General features: G+C 47.8%; 2 protein-coding genes and 1 long non-coding RNA gene across 19 annotated transcripts in view; 1 reads left to right on the top strand and 2 right to left on the bottom strand.

Annotated features, from left to right (window-relative positions):
* Positions 1-2015, bottom strand: part of HMCES (5-hydroxymethylcytosine binding, ES cell specific) — a 28474-nt gene extending 26459 nt beyond the window's left edge. For 2 of the 17 annotated variants that reach the window (XM_063630237.1, XM_063630243.1), the window contains exons 1-2: positions 1889-1980; positions 892-1097 (exon numbers count right to left, since the gene is read on the bottom strand). In XM_063630237.1, coding sequence (XP_063486307.1) covers positions 892-1074 — 183 coding nt within the window. In that variant the 5' untranslated portion in view covers positions 1075-1097; positions 1889-1980. Of the gene's footprint in view, positions 1-891; positions 1098-1507 lie in introns of all 17 variants that reach the window. The other 15 variants (XM_063630239.1, XM_063630244.1, XM_063630236.1 and 12 more) reach the window with 13 other exon arrangements.
* Positions 2016-2036: 21 nt separating this feature from the next.
* On the top strand, positions 2037-3044 carry LOC129471015 (uncharacterized). Its single transcript, XR_008653467.2, has 2 exons — positions 2037-2473; positions 2606-3044. It is a non-coding gene; the product is annotated as an uncharacterized lncRNA (long non-coding RNA).
* Positions 3022-15042, bottom strand: part of COPG1 (COPI coat complex subunit gamma 1) — a 28788-nt gene continuing 16767 nt past the window's right edge. Inside the window, exons 15-24 of the mRNA XM_055259134.2 lie at positions 14268-14343; positions 13329-13432; positions 12749-12874; positions 12369-12437; positions 9159-9301; positions 8653-8824; positions 8166-8263; positions 6102-6240; positions 5786-5884; positions 3022-3502 (exon numbers count right to left, since the gene is read on the bottom strand). Of these exons, the coding sequence (XP_055115109.2) occupies positions 3372-3502; positions 5786-5884; positions 6102-6240; positions 8166-8263; positions 8653-8824; positions 9159-9301; positions 12369-12437; positions 12749-12874; positions 13329-13432; positions 14268-14343 (1157 nt within the window). The 3' untranslated portion in view covers positions 3022-3371. The remainder of the gene's footprint in view (positions 3503-5785; positions 5885-6101; positions 6241-8165; positions 8264-8652; positions 8825-9158; positions 9302-12368; positions 12438-12748; positions 12875-13328; positions 13433-14267; positions 14344-15042) is intronic.

Below are 15042 nucleotides of genomic sequence, written 5' to 3'. Positions count from 1 at the left end.
AAAACTAAAACATGAATGTAAGTGACTGGTAATTCCAACACTACAGGGATAAATACTATAAACACAATGAATGCAATTAAACTTCAGAACCAAACCAAATACATGTTTCTAGCCTTAGTAAAAGATAAACACAAAAAGATTGAAAATACAAGTGGAAAGAATAAAACTTTTCTATGTTCAAGAAACATCAGAAGTGTTTTAAATTAACTGATCTTAAGCCTGTCCTAGGCCTAGAAAGTCTGATTAAGCTGGCCTGGTAAGGGGCATAGAAATATTCTTAAATTTTTTTATTTTTTTCTTTAGGCAGGGTCTTGATCTGTCACCCAGGTGGGAGTGCAGTGGTACAACCATGGCTCATGAAGCCTTGACCTCCCCAGCTCAAGTGATCTTCCCACCTCATTTTTTTATTTTTTGTAGAGATGGGGTCTCCCTATGTTGCCCAGGCTGGTCTCAAACTCCTAGGCTCAAGTGATCTTCCCACCTCGGCTTCCCAAAGTGCTGGGGTTACAGGCATGAGCCATGGCGCCTGGCCTTAAAATTTTTTATTATTATTTTTAAGATACTCCAATGACCCTGATGATCAGTGAAAACTGCTATTTTAAAACACAAAGCTCATATAAATTTGGCATATATTAAGGCTAGTATGCCATGTATAGCAAAGGCATTTAAATTGAGCCTGAAGAATGCTGAAAAATACGTCTTTATCAGTGTTAGAAGCCACTGATAAAACTTCTTTCATGAGGCCAAGAGAGGTTCTCAACTGGAAGTCAGAATATATCAGTAAAGGCTGGTTTTTAATGTCATCCCAAGAGGCTGAGCACACACCAAACCAAATAGGAGACGACCATCACGAGGCTGGGCGAGGGGCTAGCATGGTGCAAAGCTGGTTACCTTCTCAAAGTGCAGTCGAGACAGAAGCACTGGGCTGTTGGATTGAGGACTCTTGTTGTAAGAGGGGCAGTACTTATCAGGGTCCCTCCATTCTGGGAGCCGCTGCTGGCCCCGCCGATCCTGGTAGGCGCAAGCTCTCGTGAGAACCTCTCTAGGTAAGTGACAGGATGTTCGCCCACACATTCTTCAACACCGCCCCTCGCAACCTTTAAATTACAAAACGTAAGGAAAAGGCTTACTTATCTCAAATATTAGGTCTTATTCCTTGAGTCCCCGCCTTCTCTTTCTGTCCCACAGGGCCGTGCCCCTCCATGACCACCGTCTAAAGTCTTCCCCAAGAAGTCCCACAAGGACAAGGACATGCTCGTTTGCCTCGCTCGCTGAGCCCACTGCCCAGCTCCGTGCAGGGCACTGAGGCAAGTCCCGAGAGGAGCTCTGCAAATGCCTGCCTGAGCGCAGGAAGGCCGCAGCGGAGGGGGCTTCACGGTCCAGCCAAGCAGGGCAAGCGCAGCTAGCTGGGGTCGCCTCCTCCGGGTGACTTGGTGCCCCCAACTCCCCGTCCTTCCCCCCAGTCCCCGCTGGGGTCGGCGGCCCACGCCGGCCAGCACCCGCTCACCTCGAGGGCGGCCATGGACGGCCCGGGGCCGGGGTGCAGAATCCCCGTCTCCCGCCCGCTGATCCGCAGCGTCCCTGGGCCCGACCTGCGAACCTGTGGGCCGCGGATCTAGCTCCGGACTCTGCTCCCCGGAGCGGGGGCCGGTTCTCGGGGAGCAGGTGGCCCCCAGCCACCGGCCGCGAACCCTCGCCCCTCCCCTCGTCGCCTCCCCTCCACTCCGGCCCTCAGACTCCGCCGCCCCGCGTCGCCTCACTTCGGCCCAGGCCGCCCTCTCCGCGTCGCCTCGGGTCCGCTCGGGCCTCTGCTCCCCTATGTCAGCTCGCGTCGCGTTCTTTCCCCTCCCCTCCCCTCACCACACCCCGGCCGCCCGGGTCGCCTCACCTCCCCTCACCTAGCCCCGGCAGCGCGCGTCACCTCTAGGCTCTCCTCACCGCCCCTCCGCTCCGCTTTGGCCGCCCGCGTCACCGCCCCTCACGTCAGCCCCGCCTCAGCCCGCGCTCCCGGCGCCAGGCCCCGCCCCCACGGGGCCCTCTTTTCCCGCGGCGCCGTCAGGCTCCGTAGGCGGCGTCTCTTCCCCTCCGGTTTGGGATGAATTTTTTCCCTTTTCCCCAAGAGACAGTGACTGCCTTGGGGGACTCATCGATCCCAAGCTTCTCCACTTTCTTCCATATTGGCCGTTCCCTGGCGGGGTTAACCTTCCTCCCCGCCCCCCGCGTGCTTCAGGGCTGGCTGGCAGGTTCCCGCCGCGCTGAGTCTAGGGCACAGGGTCATGGAAGGCGGGAAACCAGGAAACTCCACTCTACTTCACAGTCCTGCCAGCTGCCACACAGTGCGAGGCAAAAACGGAGGAACACTGAAGAAATGGAAGTCAGGAGGACTTCCAGGAATCGCGCACTTCGCCCTTAAACATTGGTGGGCACTAGAATGAGCTTTTCTTGCCCCAGCCCCTCAGCTGAATCTCTAAGGGTAAGGCCCAGATTTTTAAAAGTCTTTACGGGTGTACTCCGGCCTCAAAGTTGGTAAAATAACCTTGCTTGAGTTTAAAAGCCTGCTCCCCTTGGGACCTAAACCGGAGATTTCTTCATCTGCAACCAACAGAGAATGCTCTAGAGGGCTGTTCGCCTATGCTGATTCGCTGAACTGAACAGGGAGCAGAAACCCCAGGGCACACTCCACTTAAGACCTGATGCTGGAACGGCCAAAGGACCCAAGCCCTTTGGAGCCTCCATTTATCGACTATCAAAGGAGGATGCCTATCAAAGGAGGATGCGTTGCGAAGCACGAATGGGAGGGAGTGTGAACTCTGTTAGCTGATGCACTCAACCAACCTCTACCGCTCCCACCCCTGGGCTTGGTGCTGGGACAGCGATGACGGGGAGAGGGTCTTGCCTCACAGGACTACAACAGCCAAAGGGCTGTGGGTACAAGGGGGACAGGGCAGGTGTTCCGCCTCTTGGGGGAGGCCTTGAAGGGGAAGGTGGAGCCCTGAAGCATGAGTGCAGAAGTAGCAATCATTCAATAAATACATGCTGATTTATTACAGGGATAAGATGGTTTCTTGGGGGATAGATTCAAGAGGAGTTGAGAATGTTTTATTCATTTACAATGTCCCTTTCCTGGAAGGGAGGATAGCAAGATTTAGGACAAGCTAAAATCATCCCCTATTTAAAAAAAAAAAAAAAAAGTCACCCGCAAGTAGTCCCGGGTGGGAGGTGGGGGCAGAATAAAAAAAAAAAATCTGCAATGATTCCTAATTGTTTTTCAATGCAGAAGCTTGGGAAGGGGTTTCCGCCAGTTTCATGAGGAAGGCACAACTTCCAGGTAGTGTTGGGGAAGGGTATAAGGTCCTATGCAGGCTGGCCCCTTATCCCACAGATGCCAAGATGATGTCTACTGGCAACTCCTCCAAACTTCTGGCTGTCACCTGCATTGTCACTGTGTCCAAAAGCAGCAGCCGGGAGCGCACCAGGATGTCATGACCACCCCGGAACACACCTAGAAGGGAAGAGAGAAGTACAGGTATATACAGCAGAAGGGACTGTACAGGGCAGGCTAGGATGGCATTTGCAGCAACCCATCAAGGCAGCTCTGGTGTAGTGAAACGGGCAGGAGAGCTGGGCTGAAATCCCCGAGTGAGGGATTTCACTGTGAAAGTCACTGTCTCTCGGCCAGGCGCGGTGGCTCACGCTTGTAATTCCAGCACTTTGGGAGGCTGAGGTGGGCGGATCACGAGGTCAGGAGTTCGAGACCAGCCTGGCCAACACAGTGAAACCCCATCTCTACTAAAAATACAAAAATTAGCTGGGCATGGTGGTGGGCGCCTGTAATCCCAGCTACTCGGGAGGCTGAAGCAGGAGAATCACTTGAACCCAGGAGGCGGAGGTTGCAGTGAGCAGAGATTGTGCCACTGCATGCCAGCCTGGGTGACAGAGCTAGACTCCGTCTCAAAAAAAAAAAAAAGAAAGTCACTGTCTCTCAGGACTTCAGTATCCTCAACTACAAAGCAGCGGGGATGATAATACCATATTTCAGGCTTCTGCTAAGTTCAAATGAATTGATGGACATAAAAGGCTTATATCTCATGTCACAGAGGCTCTCACACATTGACTGAATCTGAGAGCACAAATGAAGGGGACAGCCCCACCACGAGAAAACCACAGGGCAGGTGTCTGCAAGACCCAGGGGACTGGGTTGTTTCAATGTGCTACAAACTGTCAGCTGTAGGCAGGGTACTGAAGCAGAGCCTCCTTTCAACCCTGTTTATAAACACTCAGCCAAAAAAAATCATCCCATTTCCTTTTGTTAACTGTTTTAGGTATGATAATTGTCCTTTAAAAAAGGGAAGGGGTCATTCTCTCTTAGAGAAACATACAGATACAGAAGGATTTACATATAAAATGCTATTTCTGGAGTTTGCTAGTAAATAATCTGGGAAGGAGAATGAGTGTGGGTACACTCAGCCAACTCTATAGAAAATAAGACAAAGGATATGAAGACAATGATCAGAAAAGGAAATACAAATGCCTCAACATTTGAGAAGATACTTAACTTCATTGAAAATACAAGAACTACACTAACATATCATTGTCCACACAGACTGGCAAAGATCATAAAGTGTGGTAACATATTATGTTGTCCACAGTATAGGAAGAAAGGTATACAATTCCATGGAAGGCAACTTGGAGTTATTTATCAAGATGAGAAACACAAATCACTTTGACCTGGTGATGCCTTGGAAAATTTATCCTACAGATATTCTCAGTGTACACATGCAAAGTAAACTGTGTGTGTACACGATTATTTACTGTAACATCTGTAATAGCAAGAGATTGAAATCAAACTAAATGTTCATCAGTAGTGGCTGTTCCATAGAATATGTGGTGCATCCACACAATGGAATACTAAGCAGCTATAAAAAAAAATGAGGATTCAGTATGGGATGAAAAAAGTTCTGGAGATGGATGGTGGTCAGTTTTACAATAGTGTGAATGTACTTAATGCCGCTGAACCATACACTTGAAAATGGTTGAAATGGTGAATTTTATGTATATTTTACCACAATTAAAAGAATGAGGGGCCGGGTGCGGTGGCTCAAGCCTGTAATCCCAGCACTTTGGGAGGCCAAGGCGGGTGGATCACGAGGTCAGGAGATCGAGACCATCCTGGCTAACACAGTGAAACCCCGTCTCTACTAAAAAATACAAAAAATTAGCCGGGCGTGTTGGCGGGCGCCTGTGGTCCCAGCTACTCGGGAGGCTGAGGCAGGAGAATGGCGTGAACCCAGGAGGTGGAGGTTGTGGTGAGCCGAGATCGCGCCACTGCACTCCAGCCTGGGGGACAGAGAAAGACTCCGTCTCAAAAAAAAAAAAAAAAAAAAAAAAAGAATGAGGAAGCTCTACATATTGACAGGGAAGATCTCTAAGATGCATTGTAAAGTGAAAAGCAAATTGGAGGACAATATATATACCATTTGTACATAAACATTTGAGTTAAAAAAAAGAAATGCGTTCCTATTAGCTTTTATAGCCATAAAATAACTGCAAGGTTATACAAGCATTATTTGTAATAGTAACACTGGTCGCTTCTTAGAAGGGAATCTGAATGGCTGGCAGCCAAGGTAGGGAGGAAACATTTCGCTGCAGATTATTTTATACTTTGTGAATTTTAAATGCTGTGAATTTTGACTCCCCATATTTACAGTGGAGTCCTTAGCCCAGGATCCAGTGGCATCCAGGCTGTAAGCTATCCAAGCCCTCCCCATCTAGAAATGCCACTTACCAGCCAGGAGCAACGTGTGAGTGTTCTTGTTATCTGGCACTTTGTCTGACCTCTCACAAGGGTGCATTCCCAAGAACTTCACAATATTACCCACAGCCTCTGTAGTGAGAAATCCCAATATTGTTAAGCCATCTTGTCTGCCCTTTGTGCCACCACCACTCCCCCATGTTCTGAAGGGCTTTTAATGAAGTGGCATTTGACATATGTGCTCCAGACATGGCCCTGGATCCTTAGAGAGAAAAGGGATGAGCACTTCAACAGTAGCCAAAGATCTTGAACAGCAAGTAGGCCAGAAATGGCATTCCCAGGATTTTACCTTCAAGTGTCTTGATGGTAGACAAGGTGAATGTTTCCTCCTTCTCAAATTCATCCCCTACCTCATCCCAGGCTGCTTCGAAGTTCAGTTTCATGACCTTTTGAATGTGATCAGCTACAGTAACTTCCAGATCTTCCAGCTGGAGAGATGGAGGTAGAAATCAGGCACCCATCCACCCACCCATGGGCCTCTGCTCTGAACTCATCCACACATCCCTTCCTGCAACTCTTTCCACAGGTGCTTGCTTGGCACTGAGGACTGTGCTAGACTCTGGGGACACAGAGCAACTTGACCAGGTACCTATCCTTGAGGTGCCCAAAGGCAAGTGGTGTCCCTTCAATAGAAAATGCCCTAATCCCAAGTACCAATCTACTAATTCATCCTAGAGCTGCCTGCCCTGAGATCACGTCTCTTCTAAGCCTGCCTAGTGTCAGTGCTTCCAGGACCTGGCATGCAGGGAATTACATAGCGTTCTCAGAGGTCTGCTTCCTATGCCTCAGTCCTAGGGGACAATGAGCTCTTCAAGAGCAGCAGCTGTTTCTAGTTCAGCAGAAACTAGCAGAAACCTCCTATCCCAGCTATGTCCTCTGGATTTGACAGATCCTGAATCTCTATCTCCATTTCAGCTGTGTCTTCCCTGAACTTGACACATAATACTCCCACTGAGTCTACATGAAGGTTCCCCATTCATTCTCCCATCAGATTTTCACTGAGGCCCTACTCCTGTGGATGTTTACACTGTATATAAATACAACTTAGACCCAGCTCTCTTTTTTTTTTTTTCTTCATCTCTGGATGGGCTCAAACAGACCCAGCTCTCTCAAGGAGCTCACTTGGTCTTAGAGCAGCTCCTGCCTTGGGGTCATTTCTGGCTCAAGGAAGGTCCATCCATCCTCAACTGTGACTCTAGGATGACACAATGGCGAATGTCGGTTGTATTCCACCGTGACTATCCCTCTAGTCAGGAGGAGTTCTAACAATCCCCATCCACAGGCTGAGCATAATGGTCTGCACTCAGATGGCCCTGAGCCACTGCCCCAAAGTCAGACCTCAGAAGGATCCTGTACTTAGTTCCATCGAGCTAAGATAGGAGAATTTAGAAGGGCTATTCCAGTGCATTAAAGGACTGCCCAGCACAGCAAACAGGTCAAATTTATCCAGAAAGCATTTGACAAGAGGAATCAAAATGTCTTAAAATCATGCTTACCCTTTGACCCAATTATTTTCCTTCTAGGAATCTATCCTAAAGAAATAATCTAAAATGCAGATAAAAATTTGTATCTAAAGGGATATTTAATGCAGCATTATAAACAGTGAAAATATGGAAACCCAAATGCTCAACATTAAAGGAGTGAAAGGTCAATCAAGTTTTGACATAGTATATAACAGTATTTTACATCCACTAAAAAAATTGTGTTTATAAAGTACTTGTAATGACACTGGAAAATACACTATGGTTTTTAAAATAGCAAGGTCTACACTGTAAGAATGATTTCAATTATACCACTGCCCCCCAAAAATAACTCTAAGGATTATGAGTAATGTTTTCCTGTTGTTCATACTTTGTTTTGAATTTTGTTTTTGTATTTCCCAAGTTTTCTTCTTACACATGAACATGTATTTCCATAAGTTTAAAAAGTTATTTTAGGCCGGGCGCGGTGGCTCACGCCTGTAATCCCAACACTTCAGGAGGCCAAGGTAGGTGGATCACCTGAGGTGAGGAGTTCGCCACCAGCCTAGCCAACATAGTGAAACCCTGTCTCTACTAAAAATACAAAAAATTAGGCAGGCATGGTGGCGGGCGCCTGTGATACCAGCTACTTGGGAGGCTGAGGCAAGAGAATCGCTTGGACCTGGGAGACAGAGGTTGCAGTGAGCCGAGATCGCGCCACTGCACTCCAGCCTGGGTAACGAGAGAAACTTCATCTCAAAAAATAAAAATAAAAAAATAACATTTTAAAGAGCTAAAAAGCCAAAAACAGCTCCAGTCTCACTGTCAGTTCCTGAAGGGAGTTGCTTTGCAGACTCAGCACAAAACTGAGCTTCCTGACACCAGGCTCTTACCACATACTCATCCTCATAGCCTTCGTCATCGGTCTCCCCAGTGGTGGGATCACAGTCCTTGACAGTGAACTTCATCATGCAGCTGAATGTGCAGGCCACTGTGGGGAAGAGAGGCTGGGTAGTTAGGATGTCCCCAGCCTGCAGGGGATGGGCTTCTCCTGCAGGGGACAAGCAGGCAGGGGTCACAGCCTGCTTTCTAGGCCCCTGCTATGTTATTAGTAGGAGCAACAAGCCATCCAATCCCACAAAGCTGGACAGAGGGTGCCACCTTGTAGGACAGGAAAGTCATGAGTTCTAGTGAGATCCTGTCTCTTTAAAAAAATTTTTTTAAAGAAGAGCACTTGGGACTCAGCTGTTCTTCTTCTTGGGACTGAAATCAAGGAGCTGAAGCTCTAATAGAAGGCAAACAGCTGGTGCCCAGCCGCCCACCTCCTCCTGATCCCATGGACTCCCACGAGGATAGGGTGGTATCTGGAGAGGGGCTCACCAGCTGTGGGGTCTTCTTTGGGCAGTGCCACCAGTGTGTAGCAGGTCCCAGGCTGGTTGTAGGGCAGGCTCCGGGCAGGCACGTAACAGAGCACCTCATAGGCCTCAGTGGGCTCCATCTGCACTGTGACATTCTCCAAGGTCTGGTCATTGAGTGTGTTTGTGCAGTCAAACTGAACAGGGAAGAGAGGGGAGCTTAAACATTGCACTAGGTCTGAGCCATGCTGCAGAGGAAGAGCCAGGAGGTCCCACCTCTTTCCTGTTGACCAAGGTGATTCCCATCCCAGTCCCCCTGCCCCAGGCTCCCTGTCTCCATGCTGACAATCAGGAGCCACGGAGGTCCTGAGTCAAGAGATATGAGAGACAGACCTGCTGGGGACAGATTCTGTCATCAAGTTGGGCTCCCAACCAATGCAGTGTGGGGACCCATGACCCTACAGGACCTGCCAGACCTGGGACAACTCCCTGGGCGCATGCCCCAGCAGGGCCTCAGCCCACCTTGCTCACCTGAAAAACCATGTGGTTGGTGAAGGTGTGTTTGGTGCAGCGGATGACATACTCCGTCTCTGACTCAGTGAGGGCCACGGGCTCAGGCGAGGACTTGAAGAGGGGCCCAAGACCCCGGAACTCTGGCACCGCCGCCAACTGCTCTGAAATCCACAGGCCACATTCACTCAGCTTCTCGATCCCCAGACCAACTTGTTGATGGTTTCTAATAAATTCCCATGACCATTCTCAAGGTGTTCCACCCTACCTTAGATGGATAGATATGTTTACCTAACTGGCTACTCATTATTTCCTGAATATATCCATGCATTTTCTCATCTCCCTGACTTTGCTCATGTGGCACAACCCCCCACAAATACTCTCCCCATCTCTGTACCATGAAAGACCTCAGAAGCAAAAAACTGATATGAGACCACAAAACCCTAGACCTAATTGGAGATTCCCCCAGCTATAGAAGCTTAGCAAGGATTTCCACCCCCTACCCCAGCAAGGATTCTTAAAGGAAGGTGACAATTAGGAAAATAAGATCGATACTGCTATAGCTACAAAATCAGACAAAGTAACAAACTGGTCCTATATCTTTATCAGTTAAGACAAATGGCCAATAAAGAGATATTTCAGAATGAGAGTGTTGCAGAAAACCCAACTTAGAATAGTCTGTGTCTGGTAAGACCTATTCCTACACCCTATGGCCAGGTTCAAGCACTGGATACAAGCATAGGCCCATGGGACCCCACCCTGGCTGGTCCTGGCATTCCTTGCAGACTAAAGGGAATAACCCAAGTGAATGAGGCATCTGGCAGATGTGTGCACATGGTGTCCACCTATAATGGCTAAAGCTGCCACTCTTGTACCTATTCTATGGCAGGATTCCTCGCACTATGACCATGGATGACCTGTATCAAAATTACTAGGGGTTGGCGGTGGAGCTTGCTAAAAACTCAGACTCCATCCCATATCTACTACATCAGAATCTCTGGTTTCAGGATCAAGGAATTTGCATTTCTAACATGTTTCCTCAGATTATTCCAATATTTTTTTTTTTTTTTTTTTTTTTGAGACGGAGTCTCACTGTCGCCCAGGCTAGAGTGCAGTGGCGCGATCTCGGCTCACTGCAAGCTCCGCCTCCCGGGTTCACGCCATTCTCCTGCCTCAGCCTCTCCGAGTAGCTGGGACTACAGGCGCCCGCCACCACGCCCGGCTAATTTTTTTTGTATTTTTAGTAGAGACGGGGTTTCACCGTGGTCTCGATCTCCTGACCTCGTGATCCACCCGCCTCGGCCTCCCAAAGTGCTGGGATTACAGGCGTGAGCCACTGCGCCCGGCCTAGATTATTCCAATATATACTGATATTTAAAGACCACTGCTCTAAGATTTTCAACTTGTCTTCCCAATTAATTGAACTCCATGAGAACAGGAATTGTGCTTTGAGGCCATGGATCTGATATTTTTCCCTTTACTTAGAAGGTACTCAATTCACGTTTCAGACATAGAGAAAGGTAGGCCTTCTTTTTATTATTTTGCTTTTTTCCTCCACAAAAAGTCAGCCTATGTGACCACTTCAGCCCTCTGCAGCCTGGAGACTGAATCTAATGAATACGCAGGCAATAAAAAGCCCAGAACAATCCAGGCTAGATATCAGGAGGAACTTTTGGGCCACCATGACCATCAACCACTAGAGTGCTTTTCTATTGATATTTATTTTCTTGGGAGTCAGAGTTTTGGGCCTGATACTTACTACCTGGGGGATTCTGTTGGTAGGGTTTCAGACTCTTCATCAATAAAACTGATACAATTATCTTGATCACAGCGTTGTTGTAAAGACAAATGAGGCAATAAATGTCAAGATCTAGGAAAGTTCTTGGAACTGAACATGTATGTGATTAGTAAATGTGAGGCTTTTGGATGATTGTTTAAAAATGGAATTGTTACCCTTTAAGGGGCTTAGGAGACTTCCTTGGAAGGTGTGGCAGAATAATGACACTAAGATGCCCACAAGCTAATTCCCAGAACCTGCAACTATGTTACCTTGCATGGTAAAAGGGACTTTGTAGATGTGATTAAATTAAGGATCTTGAGCTACGAGTTATCCTGGATTATCCAGGGGGGGCCAGTGTAATCATAAGGGCCCTTCTAGGGCAGAAGGTCAGAGTAGAGAGATTTGAAAAGGCCAGGAGTGTGGCCTCTTCAAATCACTCTACTCTGACCTTCTGCCCTAGAAGGGCCCTTAAAGACGGTGGAAGGGGCCACGAGCCAAGGATACAGGCCACTTCTAGTAGCTGGAAAAGGGGGCAATATCTGGAGCCTCCTGAAAGAACTCAGCACTGCTAACAAATGAAACCCACTTTGGACTTCTGACCACAGAGCTATAAGGTTATAAATGTGTTAAGCCACTACGTGTGTGGTAACGTGTTACAGCAGCAATAGAAAACTGATATAAATGAAAAGTTTCATGTTATAGTGATCCCAATTAGCTCAGGATCCATGCTATATTGATAGAAGACATGATTCTGAATGGAATGGGGAAGGGGGGATTTCATTTAATTCAACATTGATTGGGAGCCTACTGTGAGGAAGGAAGGCACTGGGCTCAGTGCTGTGATAGACCCAGAAAATAAAAGACAGAACATGTGAAGAACTATTTAGCACAGAGGACTGTTTAAGAGAAGACAGAAGAGCTAGGATGGAAGTGAGGGCCCATGAAGGAAGAGGGGTCTATGCTTTTATCCACTGAATTCAGTGGATAAAACAATCTGCAATTAGACACACAGCCTCTCCCCTTAAAAATGCAACACCAGAGGATAGATGGATACCTGAAGAAAACCTTACAAGACAATGTGGACAGAACACACGTGGAACCTGACAAAAAGTACCAGTGTCTTTGAACCCCAGCACTGCTCTCTCAGACATTTTGAAATGGCCTGGGCTCCAGGGACCCGAGCCCTCCAAATTGAGGCGCAGTAGCAGCACTGAGCCAGTTTGATCTGGATCTTAATTCCAGCCCCTCCTACCACTTTCTCTCTCTGAACTTCCAATTCCTCAGATATTGAAGGAACCTAACAACCACCACCTGAGGGTCAAATGTGATGGGTCTAAAGCATCTCAAGGGCCTAGCACTCAGGAGAGACCAATAAATGACAGTTCTTACTCTTGATCCCCCCGAGGAAACTGAGCCCAGGTCCCAAGCACCCCTTAACCACTGTGACTCACCCTGGAAGATCTCCTGCCTGGTAGCTGCCACTTTCTCAGGCTGTTTGACTGCTGTGATGGGGGTGCTTTCTGCAGGAGCAAATTATACACATGATGACCAACAGCTGGAGTCATGGGGCAGTGTGGTGGTGACCCCAGTGCTGTTACTCAAGGATTATAAATACTAACCCTCCTGAGAGTGGGAAGCACAAGACATGTGACAGAGCACACGTCTGTGTGTATGTGTGTCTCTATTTTCGGGAGCCAGAGGTGGAAAAGATCATTTCCTCCTCCCAGCATAACTCCCACCCATCCTAGTTAGGTTACTGGCTTTGCAGCCAATGCAGACCCTCCAACAGAGGCCTGGCCTTGATGGCCTCTGGGAGGAGTATAGATGTTACCTGTTCTCTGCTCTGCCATGGGCGCCGTGGCCAGGGGCACAGACTTGAGGTCAAAAGGTTTTTCTGATGGTTCTAGAGTGTACTGCTGCAGAGCCCTCTCCAGACCAGGGATGGACACAGTCAGACCTGCAGGTGAAGAGAGGTCACCATGCCTGGCAGATAGAGCGAAACGTGCACCAGGGACCACCATGGAGGCCCTGGGGTCCCGAAGTTACAAGTCCTAAATGGTATGACCCTGAGAAAATCACTTTATTCTCTAAGCCTCTGGATTCTCAGACACATCCTCCCTTACAGGGTAGGTGTGGGGAATAAACATATATACAAAGTGACTTGTAAAGGGTAAAGTTCTGTAAAAATAAAGTTTTTATTAATGATGAGCATTTTAATTCACTGCACAATTTCCACCCAATTCAGGTGTGACCTGAATGACCACGGACCTCTTGAGGTCACCATGATGCCATGAGGTTGCCAGGCAAGTCCAGCCAAGAGCATCTTGCCTCTGATTTCCCCTGCCCAGGGAATGATGAGAACCACAGCTCCAGTAAGGTGCTGAGTCCAAGATAGCCAAGGAATGACTCACCATTTAGGATATAGCCTGCATTGAGGGCCTTCTGCTTCTGCTCCAGGACATTTAGGTAGAAGGTGGCTCGGTCCCTTACTTCATTGTCATCATCCATCACACACCTGCAGCCAGAACACAAGGTGGTCCTGACTGGGGCCCAGCAGGGATGGCAGGAGGGATCCTGCAGGGCTTCATTAGAGTTGAGTCCATAGGGATAACAAGTAGACTAGTGGTGGCCCCAGGCGGAGGGTGGAGGGAGTGAGGAGAGGACACACTCATGAACACTGAGTTCCGTTTGGGATGATGAAATGTTTTAAACTCAGGTTGTGGTGATGGCTCCATCACTCTGTGAATATGCTAAAACCCATCAAACTATACCTCTTAAATGGGTAAATTGTATGGTATGTGAATTATATCTCAATAGAGCTATTTTTTTTTGAGCTGGAGTCTCGCTCTGTCACCCAGGCTGGAGTGCAGTGGCATGATCTCGGCTCACTGCAAGCTCCGTCTCCCGGGTTCACATCATTCTCCTGCCTCAGCCTCCCAAGTAGCTGGGACTACAGGCGCCAGCCACCACACCTGGCTAATTTTTTGTAATTTTAGTAGAGACGGGGTTTCACCGTGTTAGCCAGGACGGTCTCAATCTCCTGACCTTGTGATCCACCCGCCTCGGCCTCCCAAAGTGCTGGGATTACAGGCGGGAGCCACTATGCCCGGCCTCAATAGCTATTTTTAAAAAATGGACAAAATAATTCAAGTTACCAATTGTCACATCTGGTTGGTGCAATTTGCACAGCATTGTTTTTCATGCTTTTCTATGCTTTCTCTTTTTTTTCTACAATCAGTAGCGATATAACTTTTCTCTCCCTTTTCAGTTAAAAAAATATAAAGACAAAGGAAAGCTGCTTGGGTCCAAGGGAACATTGTCCCCATTAGGGCCCCTGGGCCTACACTCACCTCTTCAGCAACACCAAGATACTGGGTAACATCTCTTCATTCTGGGCTCCAAACTTGGCCAGAGCACTCACAGCACCTGTGTTTAGGAAGCGAATGTGATTTACCCAATGCACCCTGACAACTCACTGTTTGGGCACTTCCAGCACTCAGAATGGGTCTTCAGGCAGAAGAGCCCCAGAGGCAAGAAGTCTCAAGCCAGGAGGCCCAAAGTCACTACCAACACAGTGAGTGGCTTTGGGTGGATCTTGGCGCCATCCCAGGCCTCAACTTCCTTATCTATTTAATGGAGAAGGGAGCCAGATGGGATCAGTAGCTCCCATTCTAAGGTTCCAGGAGCTAATTTCAAATTAACCATGATGAGGTCACAGAAGTTGGCTATAATGTAAAGCTCCTCACCTTCCATATCCAAATGGCGTCAATTTGCAGTTAAGGCTCAGAATAATATAAATGAGAAAGGGAACAATTACTTAAATATCATTAATTGCTGAAAGAAGAAAATCTGTCCAGTGGGGGGGCATGAAAAGAAATTAAAAATAAAGAATAGGAAGGTTGCTCACTGAATTGTAAACTTTATATAAACGGGTGAATTTTATGGCATGTGAATTATATCTCAACAAACCTTTTTTTTTTTTTTTAAGCTAAACATCAACATATAGTGAAAGTTAAAAAAAAAAAATCACTTAAGGCAAGGCACAGTGGCTCTGTAATCCCAGCACTTTCAGAGACTGAGGCAGGAGGATAGCTTGAGCCCAGGAGTTCATTACCAGCCTGGACA

This window comes from Symphalangus syndactylus, chromosome 21, assembly GCF_028878055.3.
Source record: "Symphalangus syndactylus isolate Jambi chromosome 21, NHGRI_mSymSyn1-v2.1_pri, whole genome shotgun sequence".
Lineage (NCBI taxonomy): Eukaryota > Metazoa > Chordata > Mammalia > Primates > Hylobatidae > Symphalangus > Symphalangus syndactylus.
This window is presented reverse-complemented; position numbering and strand designations above follow the sequence as displayed.